Consider the following 18,968-nt stretch of genomic DNA (forward strand, 5'->3'; position numbering starts at 1 on the left):
TACGTATTAGCGAGCCCGATAGTGGGCGCGGCAACGCCGCAAACGCACGAACCACTCAGTGAAACGCCAATAGCACGCTTGTAGTAGCTAAACAAACACTAGCATGTAACACCGAACCGCGCAAAACCCACCATGGCCGTGGTAGACGGGTTGGCCTCCACCCGTTTGAGCTTAATCACCTTTTGGTCACGCTTGCCGCTGTGCAGCAGAGTGCCCAAGAGGCCAGACGACGAACAGTTCCAGATCACCAAGCACGGTGGGTCCCTGTAGTACGCGGCGATGTAGTCGCCGGTCGAGCTGAAGGCGAGCGACGCCACCCCCTTTATGTCGCCGCCCAGGATCCGGCACTTGGTGGCGGTGCGCAGGTCGTAGATCACCACGTGGCCGCTCACGGAACCGACTGCGAACCTCTGAGTGTCCTGGTAGAAGGCCGCCATCGGGAAATTCTTCACCAGTTGGAACAGCGCCGACGTGGCCGATTTCAGCATCAGCATGCGAACGCTGCTGTCAGACGGGTCGAGGCAACGCACCACGATCACCACGACGTCGGGAAGATGCTCGACCACGCGGTCACGATTTTCGGTCACGAACTCCAGCAGCAGTTTCACGGAGGTCTCGATGTACCACTTGTCCACGCGTCGCTCGCGCACAATCCACCGTATGATGCGGATCATCAGGCTCGTATCCAGTAAGTAGCACCTCCGCAGAATGGAGAGCCAGTGCTCGCTCCTGCTGGAACGGTACAGCGACAGCGCGCTCATCACGAACTGCGCAGACGAGAGATGCTTGCCGTCCGACGACTGGTACAGCGACCGCGCCAGCGCGTGCACGCGATTCTTGCCGAAGGACGCCGGCAAGATGCGCGAGCTGTCCAACGACTTCAGGGTCCACACCGACGCGAACCCGCTGGCGAACATCTCGAGGCAGTACGCGCGCGGGTCGAAGATGCGGTCCTCAGGCGGGTAGTCCCCGCTGGCACGAGGGGCCTCCTCGACGGGCAGCATGTGGCGGAACATCAGCTGCGACACGTAATCCGCGAACGTCTGGATCTTGTCACCAGCGCAAACGTAGTTGCACAGCGCGGACAAACGCTTGTCGGTTGTGATCATCACCAGGAGGAGCAGCGACGCGTCTTCCTGCCACGGGGGTGGCGGCGCCAGCTCAGACGCGTAGCCCACATCCACGAAGTGCGCAGGCTGCAGACAGAACCCGCAGCGCCGGCCGAAGCTGAACGTTGTCGCGTGGCAGCGGCAGACCCGCATCTCCGGAAACGGCACGCGCGACCCACTCTTGGTGTGGAAGCAACGCAGCGCCGACAAGGCGCGGCACACGTGGAAGTAGAGGTCGTCGCACGACAGCTGCCTCAGGCTGCCCAACACCGAGTTCGAAAGCAAGGCGTATCCCGTTTTGCAAGTGCACAACACAAGCAGGTGCAGCAGCAGCCAGGCGTCAGACGAGCCCTCCCAGTAGGAGCCACCCTTCGAATTCGCGTGGAAGCCAACAACCAGGTCCCTGATGTACATGCAGGTCGAGTAGTACCTGTTGCACTTGCTGGCCGAAAACCGGCGCAGCGGCGCGGCGATCTTGCGCTCGTCGAACATGCAGGGGAACGTGAAGCTGCGGCGGATGCCGGGCCACCTGGTCTCCTTGTGCAGGTAGTCGTTCGCAAAATAGGTAGTGACGGACAAGTTGCGGTGGACATGGGGCTGCGAATCATCCGGCTTCGTTTTGCGATAGCGCAGCGGAATGGAAACGGTGCCGGGCGGTATGCCCAAGTAGCACACGGCGCCGTCATCCTTCAACTTCGGCATGAGTGAGCCGCCGCTGCCGCTCAGGTGCGACAAGACTTTCTGAAGAGGGAACAACACCAGCGGAACCGAATGGGATACCGTAGGAACGGTCCTAGGGTTGGCCTCGTGCGAAGAAGAACGGCAGAAGCGGCTGCAGGCTGCGCGGAAACCGGAATGGACATGCCCACGCCGACGGCGGATCGTTACCCTCCACAAGTTGTGCATGTGCCGTGGTTGGCCATGCTGACGAAGCATCTTTGCGCAAAATCTCGACGGATGCTTGTTGGACGACCTTTTATACACGTCTTCCGGAGCTTCGCGACCAACGTCAGAGTCTGACGACGGAGACACGCAGAATTCCATGCGCAAGAAGGACATGTGCAGCGACATTGACACCCGCTTCTTGAAGCACTTCTCCTGGAAAACGCACGGAGCCAACAAATCGTGAGGTTGTCGGTGCTCAAGATAAAGCCTATGGTGCTCCTCCGTGTGTGGGCTTGCGGTCGCTGAGGTCCATTCGGTCGTCAGGAACGATGTCAGCGTGCTGGCGAGGGTGATGCCCGGCTGCTTCCGGTCCAACTCGGCGGTGGTGCCGCTTGACACCCAGACGGCCTGGCGATAGGTCGCCAGGTACGGCAGGGAACGCAGAAACCGGCCGTCGGTTATGCGCCACAGCAGTATTTTGCGATTAGTGAGCACGTATAACGTCTCCGTATCCCGGTTCAGCGCGACACGCTCAATGGGGAACTCCAGCAGCTCGACGCTGCGCTGCATTCGCTGGATGCCACGGCGCTCGGACGACAACGAGACGTAGTGCTCGAACGACCCCCGCGACGAACATTGGGGCTCATCATCGTCTGAAATGCTCGCATCTGAGTAAATGTCCCTCTCGTCGATGGCGGGGCGGAGGCTATCCTCCGACAGCTCGTTCAACAACACCGGCAGCTGCACCAGCACCAAGAACCCATCTCTGTCAACGCTCAAGTACGTGTCTTCAATCTCGTTCAGCACCGCATCGGTGTTTTTCGGCCCGTAGAACGCAATGGAGAACACGCTATGCACGGCAGTCACGGGAGCGCGGTGGAAGTCACACAAGACCGCGCTCAACTCGAACGAAGTGAGCGAGTAGACCATCATGCAAGACGCCCCAGTGCAAGCCACCAGGTAGCTGGACCCGAGGCAGTGCAGCAGAGTGCGCCCTGTATGGTGCGATGCCGATGCCGAGTTTGCCGACGGGGACGCAGCTAACCACTCCATCACCTTGGATCCAGGCAACGCCACGGGCCTCAATCGGTACCCGCCAGACATCATCAGCATGCATTCCTCGATGGCACGGCAGGATCCGAGCTCACGCGTGACGCCCCTCGCAACGTTGGTGCAGGACAAGGACCCGCAGCGCAGCATGTCCACGCGTTGCAGGAAATCGCCGTCGTGGAAAAGAGCCGAGCTCACAACGCCGTCAGCATGCCTGGAGAAACAGTCGGAGAGTAGCGAAGACGTGCAAATGCGCAACCACGACTTGTGGCGAGGCATCCCTATGCAGATGTCGCCAGCGGATGTCCGCCGAAACAGGCGAAACCGAAGCGAGGAGCTTGCGTTCTTGGAGAAGTCCAAGTCATCGTGATGACGCGAACCCAGACTGGCGTGCACGTGGATACACTCGTCCGAACGTGAAGGCGTGATGAAGGCAGGGAGCTGGTGGTTGGCCACTAGCTGGAACGGTTTGCTGGGTGAGTAGACGTCGGGGACGGAGAAAATCGACACCCGGCCGCTGTCCACCCATGCCGCCAACAGCGTGAGGTCTTGGGACACTCGCACGCATTCGAACCCGCGCCACGGAGACTCGATAGACACGCCGTCGGCTCCAAGGCTTAGCAACTCGGCCACGCGAGTCAGCGAGCCGTCGGTGTCGTAGTACCAAACCAGAATGCGCACGTCCAACATCAAGAACACGTAGCGGTCCACCGTGACCAGATCGCTTGCCGCGTCTTTGAGCTCCGGAATCCACTCGCGCAACGTGGGAAACTCAGCATCAGCCTCCACACCGCCATTCTTCGACACCACGCCTTTGCTGGACGCGCCCGCCTTCGTTGGCGAGTGGCGGCCCCGGAATATGCCGCGATGCACGTGGTGGGGGCGCCTGTGAAGGTTAATGAACTGCTCGTTTTGCCTGTCCCAACGGGTGACAACCGCGATGGGGCCGCCGGCCACGCCATGCTTCTGCTTGTAATTCATGATGGGCTCCGTTAGGTCCCACACCACAAGCTCCTGGTTGTCTAGCAACGCGGAGAGCAGTATGGGCGAAATGAGCGTGATTTGATCAGCTCGGTCGCCGGGGCCCGGCCCGTGGCGCAGATCAGCGGTCACGTCATCCAGCGCAAACGGACAGTCTGAAGGGACAAGGCCGGATTGCGCCCGCAGAATGCGGCGGGGCTTAGTGTACACGGGTTGGTTGTGGGCCGAACGCGGCGACATACTGAACTTGTCGGCGTTGGAGGTGTCCATGGCCAGGTAGCTGCATGCCGCCTCGCCAGCAGCGGACTCGTGCGCGCGGCTTGGATAAGTGACCTTGTCGAAGTAGCACGATCCATCCAAATCCAGCATCCCAATCAACTTTATGCGCCACAGATCTATCACGTTGATCTTCGTGCGCCCGACCAGAGCCACGAAACGGTCGTCCGGCAGCACGCACATCCGCTTGATGGCGAACGGGGGCCCCTTCACCTTGTTCAAACAACGGCAGTCCACCAGCGACCAAATGGCGATGCTGTTGTCCCTGTGAAGCGACACTAGCACCTCCTCGGCCTTCTCCACGCCGCAGTAGCTGCTGATCACGCGGTGCGACGAGTGATGCAGCGACGACAGCGGGCGCGAACCGCTGGCAAACGCCACCTGCACCACGGGGAATGCGATAGGGTTGTTGCTCGCGACCAGCAAAAAGTACGGGTCCAGTGACACGTCCGCAGTGCTCTCATACGCCTCCTTGAACCGCCGGATGGACAGCGGGCAGCGGCGGCGTGGTTGGCGCCGCCGCCGGACCTTCCACAAAACGACATAGCCCTGCCGAGTGCCTGAGGCCAAAAAGCTTCCGTCGCCGCTCAGAGCAGTGCACGTCACATCGCAGCGCCAGCGCAGGTCGGGGAACAGACAGTTGCCGATGCTCACGCAGTTGCGATCCATCATTGCCCAGGCCGAGGTCGACGCAGGCCACGCTGCAGGCACCGGAGGAGCGTCCACCTGCCACCGCAGACTGACGAATCGCCAACCCACGGGCAGGCTTGGCGATATATAACCATCATCGGCCGTATGCCGGAAAGCAACCAAGTGTCCACGGAGAGGTGCTCAGCCCTGCAGAGGATCCTTCACATCGGCCGAATTTTTAACACAATCCAGCAAGAGTCCGCGAAACAGTCCATAAAAACGACTGAGAACCAAGCGGTCTTCATTGAGCTCCGACGCTGCAGTGGCTGCGCCGAGAGTCAGCGGAAGGCAACACACCGGCATCCGACAAAATCAGCCGCGTTTTTGCGACCAATTTTTGCATTAACTGCATTTCCTAATCAACATACAGCAAAACCATTAAATAAGAGGCGGATGTGTAGGTGAATCGGCCCATATCATATGCACAATCGAAGCTGTAAAAAATGGTGCATCTGCCGGGAATCGAACCCGGGTCGCCTCGATGGCAACGAGGCATTCTACCACTAGACCACAGATGCTACGATCGATATTCGTAACTCAATTCCATATTTCCATGTGACCTCGATTTGACGTCTTGACGTCGCCTTCCGTGGCCGCAAGCGCATATGCCATTACCCACACACCGGGGAGGACTGCTCCCAGAACGCCAAGAGCACTCCAGCATCTGATGGTGTAGCAGGAAAACGTGATTTGGCACAATCTTACCGGTGAAATATCGTTGCAGATGCAGCGTTGTCACTAGCTCCGTTACGGCTGCTGGGTACACATATGACATTAATTTCGCGCCTTCCACGGTTTCCTGAAACTTGAACATGGAGGAGGACAACATAGAGCCCAGGGAGCTCGAAATTCTTCCCATGAAACTCGTAAGACAGTGACAGTATGCTTGCAAGCGTTGCAGGTGCAGACAGCGCTGCAGAAGGGACTGCTGGATAGAGCGGCCCTCAGCGGCGTCGAAGCGTCCACAGTGAAGGGCGGCAAGAAGCACACGGCGATTCGAAACAGAAAGTTCAGCAGAGATGCTGTCAACGTCCTCAATCGAGCGGCGTCATTATTCGTCCTGTACATCACAACCGTCGCCCAGGATATCGCAAAAACAAAAAAGAGGTGGGACGTTTTGACAGAATTGTGCACGGTATGCAGGGCGACTGTGTACGAGACGGACATCCTGGAGGCGCTCAAATCATGCCTCTTCTGGGAAATCGAACGGGAGATGTCCGAGGAGATGGTCGCCGTGAACGAGCTGATAAAAATTAGACAGGCTCAAATATTGCGTGAACAAAAACACGAGGCGGATACCGAAATAGTCGCAAACGATGATAATAACGCGGAGGCACACGATGCGGTCGACAAGCATGATGAGGAGTACCACTCGGACTTGGACGCCGCTCCTGTCGACGAACTAGAGGGGGCATTCGACTACGACCAATTCCCCGAGATGGATGCAACGGCACAGGTAGAATATACGTCGGACGAGCAAGTCACAGACGCAATCGAGCCCGAAATGCCTGAGCACGACGGTGGCACCCACGATTATGATATGCTTGGTGCAGACGACCACAGCGATGCTGCGCATGGGCCTAAACTCCCGGACTACACGGAGGACACCGTTATGGCTGATAACGGCGATGCCAATCACGCTGCAAACACAACCACATCCTGCGGCGGGCCCACGCAGCTAGACGACATGGAAGTGTCGATGGAGTTCCCCGACGAGCACACTCAGCTGGTGGATGATGACCCTTCGCAGGCGATAGAAACGGAGGAGATGCAAGACGCTTCGACACAGGTTTGGTGACCTACGCAAGAAGTGGAAAGTACCAGCGCACAACCTCAGCCAACAAACATGGTGCCGCAGCAGAGGCGATGAACTGCCGAATACCGAGCTTTGGCCACTAATGCAGGCATGATTAGGTGCCACTTGGCTTAAATATTACCGATAATCTTAGTTAAAGTTTAGGTCGAACTTGAGGCGCTCAATCTCGAAGCGAGCTTCGGTGAATGCGCTCACGAGCGATGCGATCTGGATGTACGGACTGGCGCCCGCAGACATGCGCTGTTCGATATCTGCCAGGCGAATGAGCAGCTGGACCACGACCACGTTAGGCCAGTCGATGCGCAGAATGGCGCGGTAGAGGGCCATGACAATGTCCTCCACGGAGTAGCCCTGGGCCTGGTGCAGGGAGGTGACGTGCTCCACACATGCCTTGAAGGGGTCCTGCATCAGCCGCTGTAGCAGAACGTTAACCTCAGACAGCTTAGGCAGACCAGCCGTTGCCAGCACCGCATCGCTGTCTATCACCTTGTCGGGGGTGGAACCGAGGGACATGGCAGTGACCTGCAGACAGTTCAGAACGCGACGCATGTCGCCCTGGCCAACCTCGGCCAACGTGTCCAACGCGCAATCTGATACGTTCAGGCCCTCTAATTTCGCAATTTCGGCGGTGCGGCGCTTCACCACCTCGGCCTTGAGAGGGGGGAAGCGGAACCCGGTGCAACGTGACTGGATGGGAGCAATGATCTTGTTCATGAAGTTGCAAATCAGGCAGAACCGCACGTTCGACGAGTAAATCTCCATAATGCGGCGCAGAGAATTCTGCGCCGCATTCGTCATCTGGTCGGCTTCGTCCAAAATGATCAGCTTGAGGTTGGTGCGCGGGCCGGACTCCGAGCCCACGACGCCGCTCGAAAAGGAGTTAGACGTTTCGGAGAAAGTCTTTATCTGCTCCCTGACGGTCTCTATGCCTCTCTCGTCGGACGCGTTCAGTTCCATCACGTACGAGTTGCGGTGTGACCCGTAGAGGAACCGCGACACCGCCAATATCGTAGACGTCTTACCAGTGCCTGCACATTGTCAACGAACCGCGCAAGCACCTACCTGGTGGGCCGTGAAATAACAGGTGCGGCAACTGCCCCTTCTCAGTGAAGATCATCAGGGTAGAGATGATGTCTTCGTGAGAAATGATGTCGTCGAACGACTCCGGGCGATACTTCTCCACCCAGGGAGCGCCCAAAGCGACACTCATCTTGATGAGATACTGCTTTGAGTGATTTAAAACGGCAATTTGATGCGATGATGGCGAAAATGTTGGCTGTTCCGCCAACACGTCTAGAGCAACCGCCCAGACACACCCGCGTGGAAGGTGGGCAAACGCGCCCAAAAATCACAAACGCGTAAGCTTAATGATCGCGAAGTGAAAACATTTGTTTTAATGCGTCGGAAGAACGCGCATTGATGGACGGCTTCATTGCTCTGGAATCTGCGGAAGGTAAGCAGACGCCGCGGAAAGAAGGACGACTTGCAGTTCTGCCATAACCCAGTTTCATCCATCTACAGATCTACTCATACAGAAGCTGCATAGAGCTGCCGTAGCAGCCGGACAGCCATGCACCCTAATTAGCCTGAAGACACTAAGGAAGCTCCCACCTGAAGGTATGGTTGCTTTTCCGTGCGTGTCACTCTTCCCCTAGCTGACGCCGCCAAGTTCGTGCTCAAGTTAGTCGCGGTACGCAGCTGCTTGTTGGAAGGCAACACAATTGTGTAGGACCTTGTAGAGCAGCTGGCTGAAAAGACACAAGCGGTGCTGCTGCTAGACGAATTCGATGTATGGGGGCCAATAAAACGAATTAAGGTACGCTGCCCTCTAACATATCATCACTTCGATTAAGGCTGCGGAAGAGGAAGGAGATTCGTCGGACTTTTACAGTGCAAACAAGCTTCCGCAGGGAGGAGCATCATCGCAAAACGGGCACAGCAACGACGCTTCGACAGGAAGTTGGGGGCATGATGTCGTTCATGAGAGAGGAGTCGATGAGAAAATAGCAAAAACAAAACTATCCTGGGTCTACAGGGTGCTGTATCTACTCAAACACTCGCTGAGCTGCAGACTGCTGAATGACGGACGTCGTCTTGTATGCATAGCGATATACGCTCATCCAACAGCGACAAAGTCATTTTTCGGAGATATTTTTCATCATACCTACGAGGGGGTGAAATTTATAAGGGAATTGGGCTACCTGAAGCTGGGGTTAGCAATTTCGCTACCAACCGAGGAAGAAACGGACGAGTGCTCAAAGGTAATAGAAACAGGGCAACACACGGATGACACGGGGGATTGTGTATTAAACGCCCATCTGAGAGTCAAGCCGATTAGTCACAACAAAAATGGAGTGACGGTAAACACTGATGCTTTGCAACGAGACATACCATTCAACGTCAGTTGCGGGCAAATAGTGCTCTCGAGGATAACGTTAATCTGTGGAGAACAGGCATCCGGCAAAACAACGCTGCTAAACGCAATATTCAGGGCGTGGGTGCAAGGTGAAGCCATCGGGTTCAGCGACACAGCAAATTGCGAGCCTGGTGCCACCGAAATTAAATATGCGGCAGGCAATCAATGGAAGGATTACATATACCCTGACGCTGAAGGGAGTTATGTACAAAGTAAAGACGCCCTTGATCGAAACAGTGAACAAAAGTTAGATAAAAAACGCTCGGGTGAGGTGATTCGTTCCGCATACAAGCTGGAATACTACAACATAGTCAGCCAGTACGTTGGATGCGGAGAGAGCTACCTGAGGAGCACGTTTCAACGGGCTAGAAACAACAGACCTGCTCTGGTAGTCATAGACCAGGTTGAGTTGTTGTTTCAAAACAGCGATCCGGATAACGAAGACAGGCAGGGCTTCTCGACCCTCGCAAGGACACTCATTAATGAGTTACATGCACTAGATGGAGGGGTGGCCTTCGTTGCAGCAACCAGCGGAAATGTCGCACCCGAACAACTACCAAGTGCTCTGAAAACGTTGCCGCATAACTGTATTGTGCTACAAAGGTAACGTGGTAGGGAAACATGCAGCTGATTGCTGCGTGCGGCGGCATACTCGCCTCGTATTCGTTCGTTGCTAACCTTGGGAGGATGAACGCTACAATGCCTAGAAGGCACCCAATGTGCGCCATGAGATTGGGCGGTATAAACTCCTCTAGCGTGTTCAAGGAAGCAGAAGAACTGCTCTCAGAATTACCGGCGCAGACTACGGTGCCCCCATCGCCCTTAAAACACAGACGAGAGATGCTCACTCCTAAATATTCCAATGTCACTCAGGATGCCGGTTCCGTGGAGGACGACGACTGGTATACCAACGATGTCGCGAAACGGAATATACAGAACATCATAAATTCTACAATAGGGGGCAGGAGGAATACCAACAGGCAGCATGCTGCCGGAAAAGCGGTTCAGCAACCGAAAAAGAATCGCAAAAAATACGGCCCTGGAAAACCGGTGGATATGAAGATTTGGATGAATATTGGCACCAACGACCTTCTCACCAGGTGCAAAAGGGCACGTAAGTTCTTGGAGGATGGCATTCCCATCATGTTCAAAATCGAGGGGCAGGGTCACGCTGAGAATTACATGACCCACGGGCGGCTTATCGTGAATACAGCCATGAGCGTCCTCTCAGACGTGGCTAAATTAGGAGGCGACCTGCAGATACATACTAACTTTCTGTCGCAGATATTCAACCCTCTTGTTACTGTAAAACGAAACGCAAGCACGCAACATGTGGATGCGAAACATCGTGATGCTGTTGAGGTGCCGGGAAGTGTAACTGGCAGCATGGTAAATGGTTTATCGGAACCGTCTGGAAGAACTGGAATGACGAGAACCGTGGAACCAGCGAAGCCGGCAACGCAAGGTCCACACGGCACTATTCCGACAGTATGGGGCCAAAAAAATGTACAACATTTGTCAGCAACTACGTTTAAGCCAGATGGTTCCACAGGAAGGTCTGGTGGGGTGAACCAACGTTGGACAGAAGCTGCTGATGCGTGCTATTCGGATTCTCGGTTGCCTCCAGTACATGGTTACGATAACACAACACCAAATGACCATTCACATTTTGCAAGGAGTGCTCCACAAACTGGTATATTCACTGCAACGACTGTTCAGACCACTAGGGACGCTGCAAGACATAATGCTCCAGAATCATATCAACTGGCGAACAGTACCCTTGCAGTGGAAACTCGTATTTCAGATGGAGAAACAATGGTGCAGCTTAAATCGCAAAATTCAGGTGGTAATGCCGAGCATGCGGGGGTACCTGATCCAAAACTAACACAGGTTAAGGGAGTTGGCAAGGATAAGTCCGCCTCGAAATTTATGACCATTGAAAAACCCACACAGGTCCTTACAGCAAATACGAGTCCAACGGCCAACAACGATGTTATGCTCAAGCGATTCATCGAAATGCGTTCTGGAACAATGCCCCGTCCGGCTGCGGCACCTCCTGTCCCGAATGTGATGGCAAACGCTCCACCGCCGCCCGTCCAATCCGCTGCTTCTAACCCAATTCCACCGTATGTTACGCAGTTACAAAGGCCAAGGATAGAGGTGCCATACGTGTCGCATCAAACAATCCATCATCCGTACAATGGGGGCTATGCCGGGCAAAATTACAACTTCGCATACGAACGGGCATCTAGGCCGATGCCCCTCGCACAGTCACCTCCGGCACCTGTGAATTCAGAAACGAGATGGCCTTATACGTCTAACCCGAGTCGCAGCACCACACCAGCGGTCACCAACACGCAACGTCTGAGCATCGGTACAGAAAAGACGGGTAATGGGGCCAAATCCCGGTGGATTGTGTTAGACAAAGATAACCCTTGATAAATCACTTATCATGTATTGCCCTATTTATGTACTGTTCTTCTTCATGTTCAGTATTGCGTTTGAGCAGGGCAGCGATCAATGACACGCATGATAGCACACAAACAAACGACATGGGCATCATGTCTCCACATTAAAGCGCAGTCAACTAGATAATGCACCGCTACATTTTTTGCGCAGGTAGAGCACTGTGATGTGGCCTCTCATCATCACCGCAATAGTCATGCAACTTTTTGAAGCCGGGGATGGGCAACCAAACGATATAACATGACGGAATATGACGCCAGCATCAACTATTACGCCGACGTGACAACTTCCACATACACATAACCGCCGACCGCTAAACGCTTGAAACACTATACCTAGTACATTATCTACCAGGTTGCTAAGCATGGGCCACGTGATTAGTTGGCGGTAGAACGTAAGTGATGTGAACAATATAAACGTCCAACCCCCGTTTGTATGCGAGACGTAGTGGTTGACATGTTGGGGTGATCCACACAACCACAACTGTGATGCAATACGCTGCATAATAACAAATGAACACATGATGATGTCATCAGACTAAGACATCACGTTTGCCTGCGGGATCTTCATCGAGTGATCGACGTCGTATAGTGAGGGCATCCTTCTGTCGTGAGTAAGTAATGCCGTGATGTCGATGAGACGGGGCATCTCGAAGCGCAGGATGATGGTATACGCATACGCGTTGCACATACTCTCTTCTACAAGAATATTCGAGGCGTGAGAAATGCTTCGTATGGGCATCTGATTTAATATAATCTCTCAGCCTCACAAAGTCCGCTCATCGCCATCGCCGTGAGGTGCCAATGTAGCATCGTCCAATCCCATACAATGCAGGACTTAAGCTTAAATTCATAGTCGCTCACAGCGGCCTAAAATGAGTCCAACGGTTAAAATCCGCGTAAATTAAATTTCTGCATTAACACAAATACCAGCGAACTCCAGCGAGTTATACGCCAGTATCACTATCCCCAAACCGAACTTCCCCATTCAGATCTCACCCAACTGGCATCAGATAAAAAATGAGATACCGCTTCGTTAGGTGGCAAAATTCCGCCACCTGCCTCAATCCCACTGTAATAGTTTCAACTTGAAATTGCGCAGACAAGTCAGACATATACAACAGTACAGCATCTTCTTAGCCATCCAACTGGCGCAGTAAAAGGCTCTCCTTCGGTACATCGATGAATACCTGTGAGACGTGGGGATGAAGGATATGACCGATCCAGCACGGAATTCGTGAACGCGACATGCTTGTGATTAGTCAACGGCGCGTTTAGCGATTATGAAGTCACGAACTCAGGCTGGAAGTCAGTGATATTGGTTTATGCTCTGCATACGAAGTTAAGCACCTCCAAATGCACATTCGCATTGGAGAAAAAAAGCTTACACGGCAGCAGCGCTACGTCTGTCTTTGCAGTAGTAGCGACTGCTGGAGCTTGAATTTTGTGAAGGACGCACTTTCCATCCTTCTATAGATACACAGCAAAGGTTTCTGCTGATACTCAACCTTGTTCAGTCGAGTTGTTAGAATAGCGAATAGTTTTCATTCAGCTAACTACAATTACTTTTCCTTCGCCCTCCATTAATAATGCCTCATAAACGACCGCTTATCTACCGTATAATGTTTTCCCCACGAGTTACTAAATCAATTGCGTCACGTAAAAAGTTGCCAAATGGGATTTGTGCTTACGCCTCCTGACGGCCCTTCGCAGTGGTGATGTAGGAACGGTATCCAATACTTAGAGCACCAGCACATTCCAACATCTGTCACGTGCCATATACCTTCCTTTGACGCCTTTTTAACTCTTTGCTGTTTGTTGAGTTGGGCTTTTTTGCTCTTCCTTCTCATTGTCACATTCCACTTTATGCTTATGATCAGGATAAATCGGAAACAAGGCAATATAGCAAACAGCGTTGAGCACCGTACCCGCCACAATTATGTACATCATTGATTTCCGTAATGCCTCTTTATTTCTATCCTTGATACTTGCCTCCATGACATCAAAAGCCTCCCTCGACGGGACGTATCCGAACACCTTTTCCGACAAATAGGCCGCGAGCTGGTAAAAAATCACACTGCTTGCTATACCTGATATGCATCGAATTATGGCAGAAGCTGTGCCCTGAATCTTTTTCTGGATCGAATTATTAATAAGCGGTCTGTCTACGGCACCAAGTGTCATCAGGGACGCCCCAATCAGAGCAAACTCAATGTAGTGATACCAAAGCAGACGTCCTGGTGGAGCAGGGCCCAAGAAAAAACATAGACAAACAACAAGTCTGATTACCATCAGTACGGTGCCACATCCTAGATGAATGTATTCGCTTTTTGCGAGAGAACCCTGTTTCATGACCATACCGCCAGCTGCGCATCCTACAGCAGCGCCTATCAGTGTAACAGCTACTGCGGCCCCCGCCATAACGTCAGATACCCCCAAATACTGCAGGTATAGAACCATGTACGAAAATGCGCACATGGGAGCTTCCGAGATAAAAACTGACAATATTAAAACCAATGGCGTAGCTTTGGTGAAAACATCGGTAAATGACTTCTGTATTTCCCCGGTAAAATTTTTGCCGCCTTTGACATTGTCTGTGGGACTAGAAGTCAGGGAGCCACTCGCAGTTGAAGTGGAAGTAGCATCTGTATTGGGAGACCATTTCATCCATAATGCAATGGCGATACCAACCAAGATCCACATATATCCCAGCATAACATAAGACGTACGCCAGCCGTAGTAGCCTACCAACAGCTTCTGAGCAATTAATGTGGTAACAAAGGCGCACAGCAAACGTCCAAGACAATTCAACCCTTGCAACATACCGAAAACCATACTGAATTTGCTTTCATCTTGAGAATCCGAAACAATTCTTTGTTGTGATGGATATATGCAAGCGAATGCAAAGCCGTGTAGGAAGCGTAAGAACAGAATCTGCAGGTACATCAGCAGCGTGATTATTGCAACCTACCACTTTGTAGTGCGACGCAGTACTTAGAAGAATAGACGCCATGCCTACAACTAGCAACCCTGCAGCAAGAACATATTGTGGGTCATTGTTGTCCACCAGAATACCCCAGATTAAACAGCATCCCAGTTGTGACATAGTTGACATGGTGGCCATCGTGGACAACTGAGACTGAGAAACGCCCAGCGTTATCTCGAAGGCTCTCATACACATGGGTAACATCTGTTGGTCATAACCCTCCACTAACGACACGAAGTTGTACAGGATTCTAGCAAATCCTTCATATGTCTTTTCAGGCTGTTTCTTGGTTTGAGAGTTTTGAGTTTCTGAATCCGCCATCGTGTTGAAGCTATATCGCTTGTTTCCACATATATCCGCTATTGATCAACCATGTAATGCGGCCATTATACCGAACGTGCGAACAACGCGCCCATTTAAACCATGCAAGTGTTGTCGAATCACTAAATATCACCGTACACACGCAGTCCGCAACTGATAATTTAAATGTTACTTGGAGCATATACAATGACGGTATAATCACACAGACGTATAATCCATATCCCCGTAAAACACCTTAACGACAGGGAAGGATACTAAGCCGCGTCGAACGTATGTCCCCAATACCAATAGGCGGTTTCACTGCGTTCAAATGGCCATTAAATAACAGAAGTGTAATTGTGGAATCCGTAATTAGCGCACACGCCGATGTAAGTGTGAAATGTCACCGCATTCATGAACGGGTGTGTGCGACCCTCAGCGGTAGGAGTCAATATGCGCGGCAATGGCAGTCCAGGTGAACCTTCCCTAGATCTAGCCACCACCGCGGCCGCTCAAATAAAAATTTACTAGTATGGTTGATGCATACATTGGAAAAATGATCGATGGCGATTTAGAAGGCAACGACGTCGCAACGGGAGCGGCCATTGACGTATTGCTGCCTGCGTTGGCTGCGATGACGCATATCCCAAGTAAATGCCACGCACAAAGAGTAGAACACACCGTTGATTCGTGCCCGTTTCAACAGTATGGCTCTTTTTTCCATTTGACTGCCCTTCCATGGTTTGCTAAAAAAGCTTACTGCTTTTTTTAATTGTTAGCCGTAGCTAGTAACTAGAAACGGCACGGCTACGTTATCTATACGTGTGCTGGATGAGGCTATTCAGGCTTACTGTGCTGCATAGCTAACGGCTGTGAAGCCTCGCTAAATGGATTCAACCTTGCGTAATTGAGATAGCCACCTCGCCCGGTGTACGGAAAGAGCAATATTACCATCCACGCGAGGCGAGTTGAAACGCATTCAATTCATATGGTAGTGCCAATTCTCACGGCATTCCTGAGCATTTTTTACTACATTGAGATAGCCCATTGCAGCAAATCACCCCTACAGCCTACTTGACGGGCAACCCCGATAAGCAATACGCCACACACCCAAGCCGCCAACACTCTAGGCCATGTGTATATATGCCAGATACAGCCTAGGGCATTTCGCATTCGTCGCCACTCGACTGGTTGATGACCCACTATGTCACAAAATGGCATTTCTCAGTTGCTCACTCGAACCGGCGGAGTCTATCGCCATAGTGGAATGATTTACATAACTCTGAATCTACAACGCTAACTGCATACTTCAATATAAATTAAATGGTAGGCTGTTGTGAGTTAAATTTAGAGAGTGGCTGCAAATACCTACCAGTGTAGGTTGCGCTTCTGATCAGGAATACCAGATTCATTGCAAGACATATGACGTTTGTCACGTGTAACATTCAGCGTCGGATAAATATTTGCCATCGTGACTCCTTGTCACTTACGGTAAAACTATCAAACCTCGCTTTGGCGTACAAAAGCTTTGGATTTAAGACAGCTAGACCAGAGGCACTTTTATATGGTATATGCTGACACTGATACGAATGTCAATATATTGTTCACGGAATGCTAACACGCGACCAACAGTCCGATGTTGTGTTAGCGAAAAAATCATAGGGCAGTCAAATGGAAAAAAGAGCCATACTGTTGAAACAGGCACGAATCAACGGTGTGTTCTACTCTTTGTGCGTGGCATTTACTTGGGATATGCGTCATCGCAGCCAACGCAGGCAGCAATACGTCAATGGCCGCTCCCGTTGCGACGTCGTTGCCTTCTAAATCGCCATCGATCATTTTTCCAATGTATGCATCAACCATACTAGTAAATTTTTATTTGAGCGGCCGCGGTGGTGGCTAGATCTAGGGAAGGTTCACCTGGACTGCCATTGCCGCGCATATTGACTCCTACCGCTGAGGGTCGCACACACCCGTTCATGAATGCGGTGACATTTCACACTTACATCGGCGTGTGCGCTAATTACGGATTCCACAATTACACTTCTGTTATTTAATGGCCATTTGAACGCAGTGAAACCGCCTATTGGTATTGGGGACATACGTTTGACGCGGCTTAGTATCCTTCCCTGTCGTTAAGGTGTTTTACGGGGATATGGATTATACGTCTGTGTGATTATACCGTCATTGTATATGCTCCAAGTAACATTTAAATTATCAGTTGCGGACTGCGTGTGTACGGTGATATTTAGTGATTCGACAACACTTGCATGGTTTAAATGGGCGCGTTGTTCGCACGTTCGGTATAATGGCCGCATTACATGGTTGATCAATAGCGGATATATGTGGAAACAAGCGATATAGCTTCAACACGATGAGTGAAATTGGAAATCAAGGAACTACCAGCGCGAAATCGCCTTCCAAAAAATATGAAGGCTTCGCTACGGCCCTGTACAACTTCGTGTCGTTAGTGGAGGGTTATGACCAACAGATGTTACCCATGTGTATGAGAGCCTTCGAGATAACGCTGGGCGTTTCTCAGTCTCAGTTGTCCACGATGGCCACCATGTCAACTATGTCACAACTGGGATGCTGTTTAATCTGGGGTATTTTGGTGGACAACAATGACCCACAATACTTACTTGCAGCAGGGTTGTTAGTTGTAGGCATGGCGTCTATTCTTCTAAGTACTGCGTCGCACTACAAAGTGGTAGGTTGCAATAATCACGCTGCTGATGTACCTGCAGATTCTGTTCTTACGCTTCCTACACGGCTTTGCATTCGCTTGCATATATCCATCACAACAAAGAATTGTTTCGGATTCTCAAGATGAAAGCAAATTCAGTATGGTTTTCGGTATGTTGCAAGGGTTGAATTGTCTTGGACGTTTGCTGTGCGCCTTTGTTACCACATTAATTGCTCAGAAGCTGTTGGTAGGCTACTACGGCTGGCGTACGTCTTATGTTATGCTGGGATATATGTGGATCTTGGTTGGTATCGCCATTGCATTATGGATGAAATGGTCTCCCAATACAAATAGTGATACCGCTGCTAATGGCCAGCAGCCTATTGCTACTTCTGCGAACAAGGGCAGCTTTACGGCTGAAATAAAGCAATCGTTTAGCGATGTTTTCACTCAGCCTACGCCTGGAATCCTAATATTGGCCGTTTTTATCTCAGAGGCCCCATTATGCGCCTTTTCCTATGTGGTTCTATACCTGCAATATTTGGGAGTATCTGACGTAATGGCTGGGGCTGCAGTAGCTGTTACACTAATAGGAGCTGCTGTTGCGTGTGCAGCTGGTGGTATGGTTATGAAGACAGAGGGATTAAAAACAAATGACTACCTTCATCTAAGCTGCGGAGTCGTCGTAATGGTAATCAGACTTGTTGTTTGTCTATGTTTTTTCTTGGGTCCTGCACCCCCCGGACGTCTTCTTTGGTATCACTACATTGAGTTTGCTCTGATTGGAGCTTCCCTGATGACAGTCGGCGCCGTCGACAGACCGCTTATTAATAATTCGATCCAGAAAAAGATTCAGGGCACAGCTTCTGCCATAATCAGGTGTATATCAGGTATAGCAAGCAGTGTGATTTTTTATCAGCTTGCGGCCTATTTGTCGGAAAAGGTGTTCGGATACGTCCCGTCGAGGGAGGCTTTTGATGTCATGGAGGCAAGTATCAAGGATAGAAATAAAGAGGCATTACGGAAATCAATGATGTACATTATTGTGGCAGGCAGTGTGCTCAACACCTTGTGTTATATTGCGTTATTTCCGATATATCCGGGACATAAGCAAAATTTAAATAAGGAAAATGGGGTTGCAGCCGCAGCAAAAGCAGCAGCATAAACATGATCCTGTGGAGTATTGCCGCCAGTGCCTACGTTGTCGTCTCCGTTGTTTGTGCAATGACTATTAGGAACTCCAACAGACTCGCTTCTTGGTGACTTTGTGGATGTATTTATGGGATCTATTTTGCAACATCGCCCGGT

The 18,968-nt window shown here is 51.7% G+C and overlaps 10 protein-coding genes across 10 annotated transcripts; 5 read left to right on the forward strand and 5 right to left on the reverse strand.

Annotated features, from left to right (window-relative positions):
* Nucleotides 1-98: 98 nt before the first annotated feature.
* On the reverse strand, nt 99-4,973 carry BBBOND_0202420 (hypothetical protein, conserved; the record flags this gene model as incomplete). Its single annotated transcript, XM_012911817.1, has 1 exon — nt 99-4,973. The coding sequence occupies one exon, from the start codon at nt 4,971-4,973 to the stop codon at nt 99-101; it is 4,875 nt and encodes a 1,624-aa protein (XP_012767271.1).
* A 159-nt stretch (nt 4,974-5,132) lies between these two features.
* On the reverse strand, nt 5,133-5,343 carry BBBOND_0202430 (hypothetical protein; the record flags this gene model as incomplete). Its single annotated transcript, XM_012911818.1, has 2 exons — nt 5,133-5,257; nt 5,289-5,343. The coding sequence occupies 2 exons, from the start codon at nt 5,341-5,343 to the stop codon at nt 5,133-5,135; spliced, it is 180 nt and encodes a 59-aa protein (XP_012767272.1).
* A 460-nt stretch (nt 5,344-5,803) lies between these two features.
* On the forward strand, nt 5,804-6,789 carry BBBOND_0202440 (hypothetical protein, conserved; the record flags this gene model as incomplete). Its single annotated transcript, XM_012911819.1, has 2 exons — nt 5,804-5,857; nt 5,893-6,789. 2 exons carry the CDS (start codon nt 5,804-5,806, stop codon nt 6,787-6,789), a joined length of 951 nt encoding a protein of 316 aa, XP_012767273.1.
* A 147-nt stretch (nt 6,790-6,936) lies between these two features.
* BBBOND_0202450 (replication factor C3 protein, putative) lies at nt 6,937-8,017 on the reverse strand (the record flags this gene model as incomplete). Its single annotated transcript, XM_012911820.1, has 2 exons — nt 6,937-7,835; nt 7,870-8,017. 2 exons carry the CDS (start codon nt 8,015-8,017, stop codon nt 6,937-6,939), a joined length of 1,047 nt encoding a protein of 348 aa, XP_012767274.1.
* A 209-nt stretch (nt 8,018-8,226) lies between these two features.
* On the forward strand, nt 8,227-9,830 carry BBBOND_0202460 (hypothetical protein, conserved; the record flags this gene model as incomplete). The annotated part of the gene is made up of 5 exons (XM_012911821.1): nt 8,227-8,260; nt 8,329-8,424; nt 8,463-8,497; nt 8,537-8,623; nt 8,661-9,830. 5 exons carry the CDS (start codon nt 8,227-8,229, stop codon nt 9,828-9,830), a joined length of 1,422 nt encoding a protein of 473 aa, XP_012767275.1.
* Nucleotides 9,831-9,844: 14 nt separating this feature from the next.
* BBBOND_0202470 (hypothetical protein, conserved) lies at nt 9,845-11,662 on the forward strand (the record flags this gene model as incomplete). The annotated part of the gene is made up of 1 exon (XM_012911822.1): nt 9,845-11,662. The coding sequence occupies one exon, from the start codon at nt 9,845-9,847 to the stop codon at nt 11,660-11,662; it is 1,818 nt and encodes a 605-aa protein (XP_012767276.1).
* A 2,689-nt stretch (nt 11,663-14,351) lies between these two features.
* BBBOND_0202480 (hypothetical protein) lies at nt 14,352-14,995 on the reverse strand (the record flags this gene model as incomplete). The annotated part of the gene is made up of 3 exons (XM_012911823.1): nt 14,352-14,432; nt 14,521-14,622; nt 14,660-14,995. 3 exons carry the CDS (start codon nt 14,993-14,995, stop codon nt 14,352-14,354), a joined length of 519 nt encoding a protein of 172 aa, XP_012767277.1.
* Nucleotides 14,996-15,530: 535 nt separating this feature from the next.
* BBBOND_0202490 (hypothetical protein) lies at nt 15,531-15,746 on the forward strand (the record flags this gene model as incomplete). Its single annotated transcript, XM_012911824.1, has 1 exon — nt 15,531-15,746. One exon carries the CDS (start codon nt 15,531-15,533, stop codon nt 15,744-15,746), a length of 216 nt encoding a protein of 71 aa, XP_012767278.1.
* Nucleotides 15,747-16,630: 884 nt separating this feature from the next.
* Nucleotides 16,631-16,813, reverse strand: BBBOND_0202500 (hypothetical protein; the record flags this gene model as incomplete). The annotated part of the gene is made up of 1 exon (XM_012911825.1): nt 16,631-16,813. One exon carries the CDS (start codon nt 16,811-16,813, stop codon nt 16,631-16,633), a length of 183 nt encoding a protein of 60 aa, XP_012767279.1.
* Nucleotides 16,814-17,348: 535 nt separating this feature from the next.
* BBBOND_0202510 (MAJOR FACILITATOR SUPERFAMILY MEMBER protein,putative) lies at nt 17,349-18,825 on the forward strand (the record flags this gene model as incomplete). The annotated part of the gene is made up of 3 exons (XM_012911826.1): nt 17,349-17,684; nt 17,722-17,830; nt 17,912-18,825. The coding sequence occupies 3 exons, from the start codon at nt 17,349-17,351 to the stop codon at nt 18,823-18,825; spliced, it is 1,359 nt and encodes a 452-aa protein (XP_012767280.1).
* Between the last annotated feature and the right edge of the window lie 143 nt (nt 18,826-18,968).

Source organism: Babesia bigemina (genome assembly GCF_000981445.1).
Source record: "Babesia bigemina genome assembly Bbig001, chromosome : II".
Taxonomy (NCBI): Eukaryota; Apicomplexa; class Aconoidasida; order Piroplasmida; family Babesiidae; genus Babesia; species Babesia bigemina.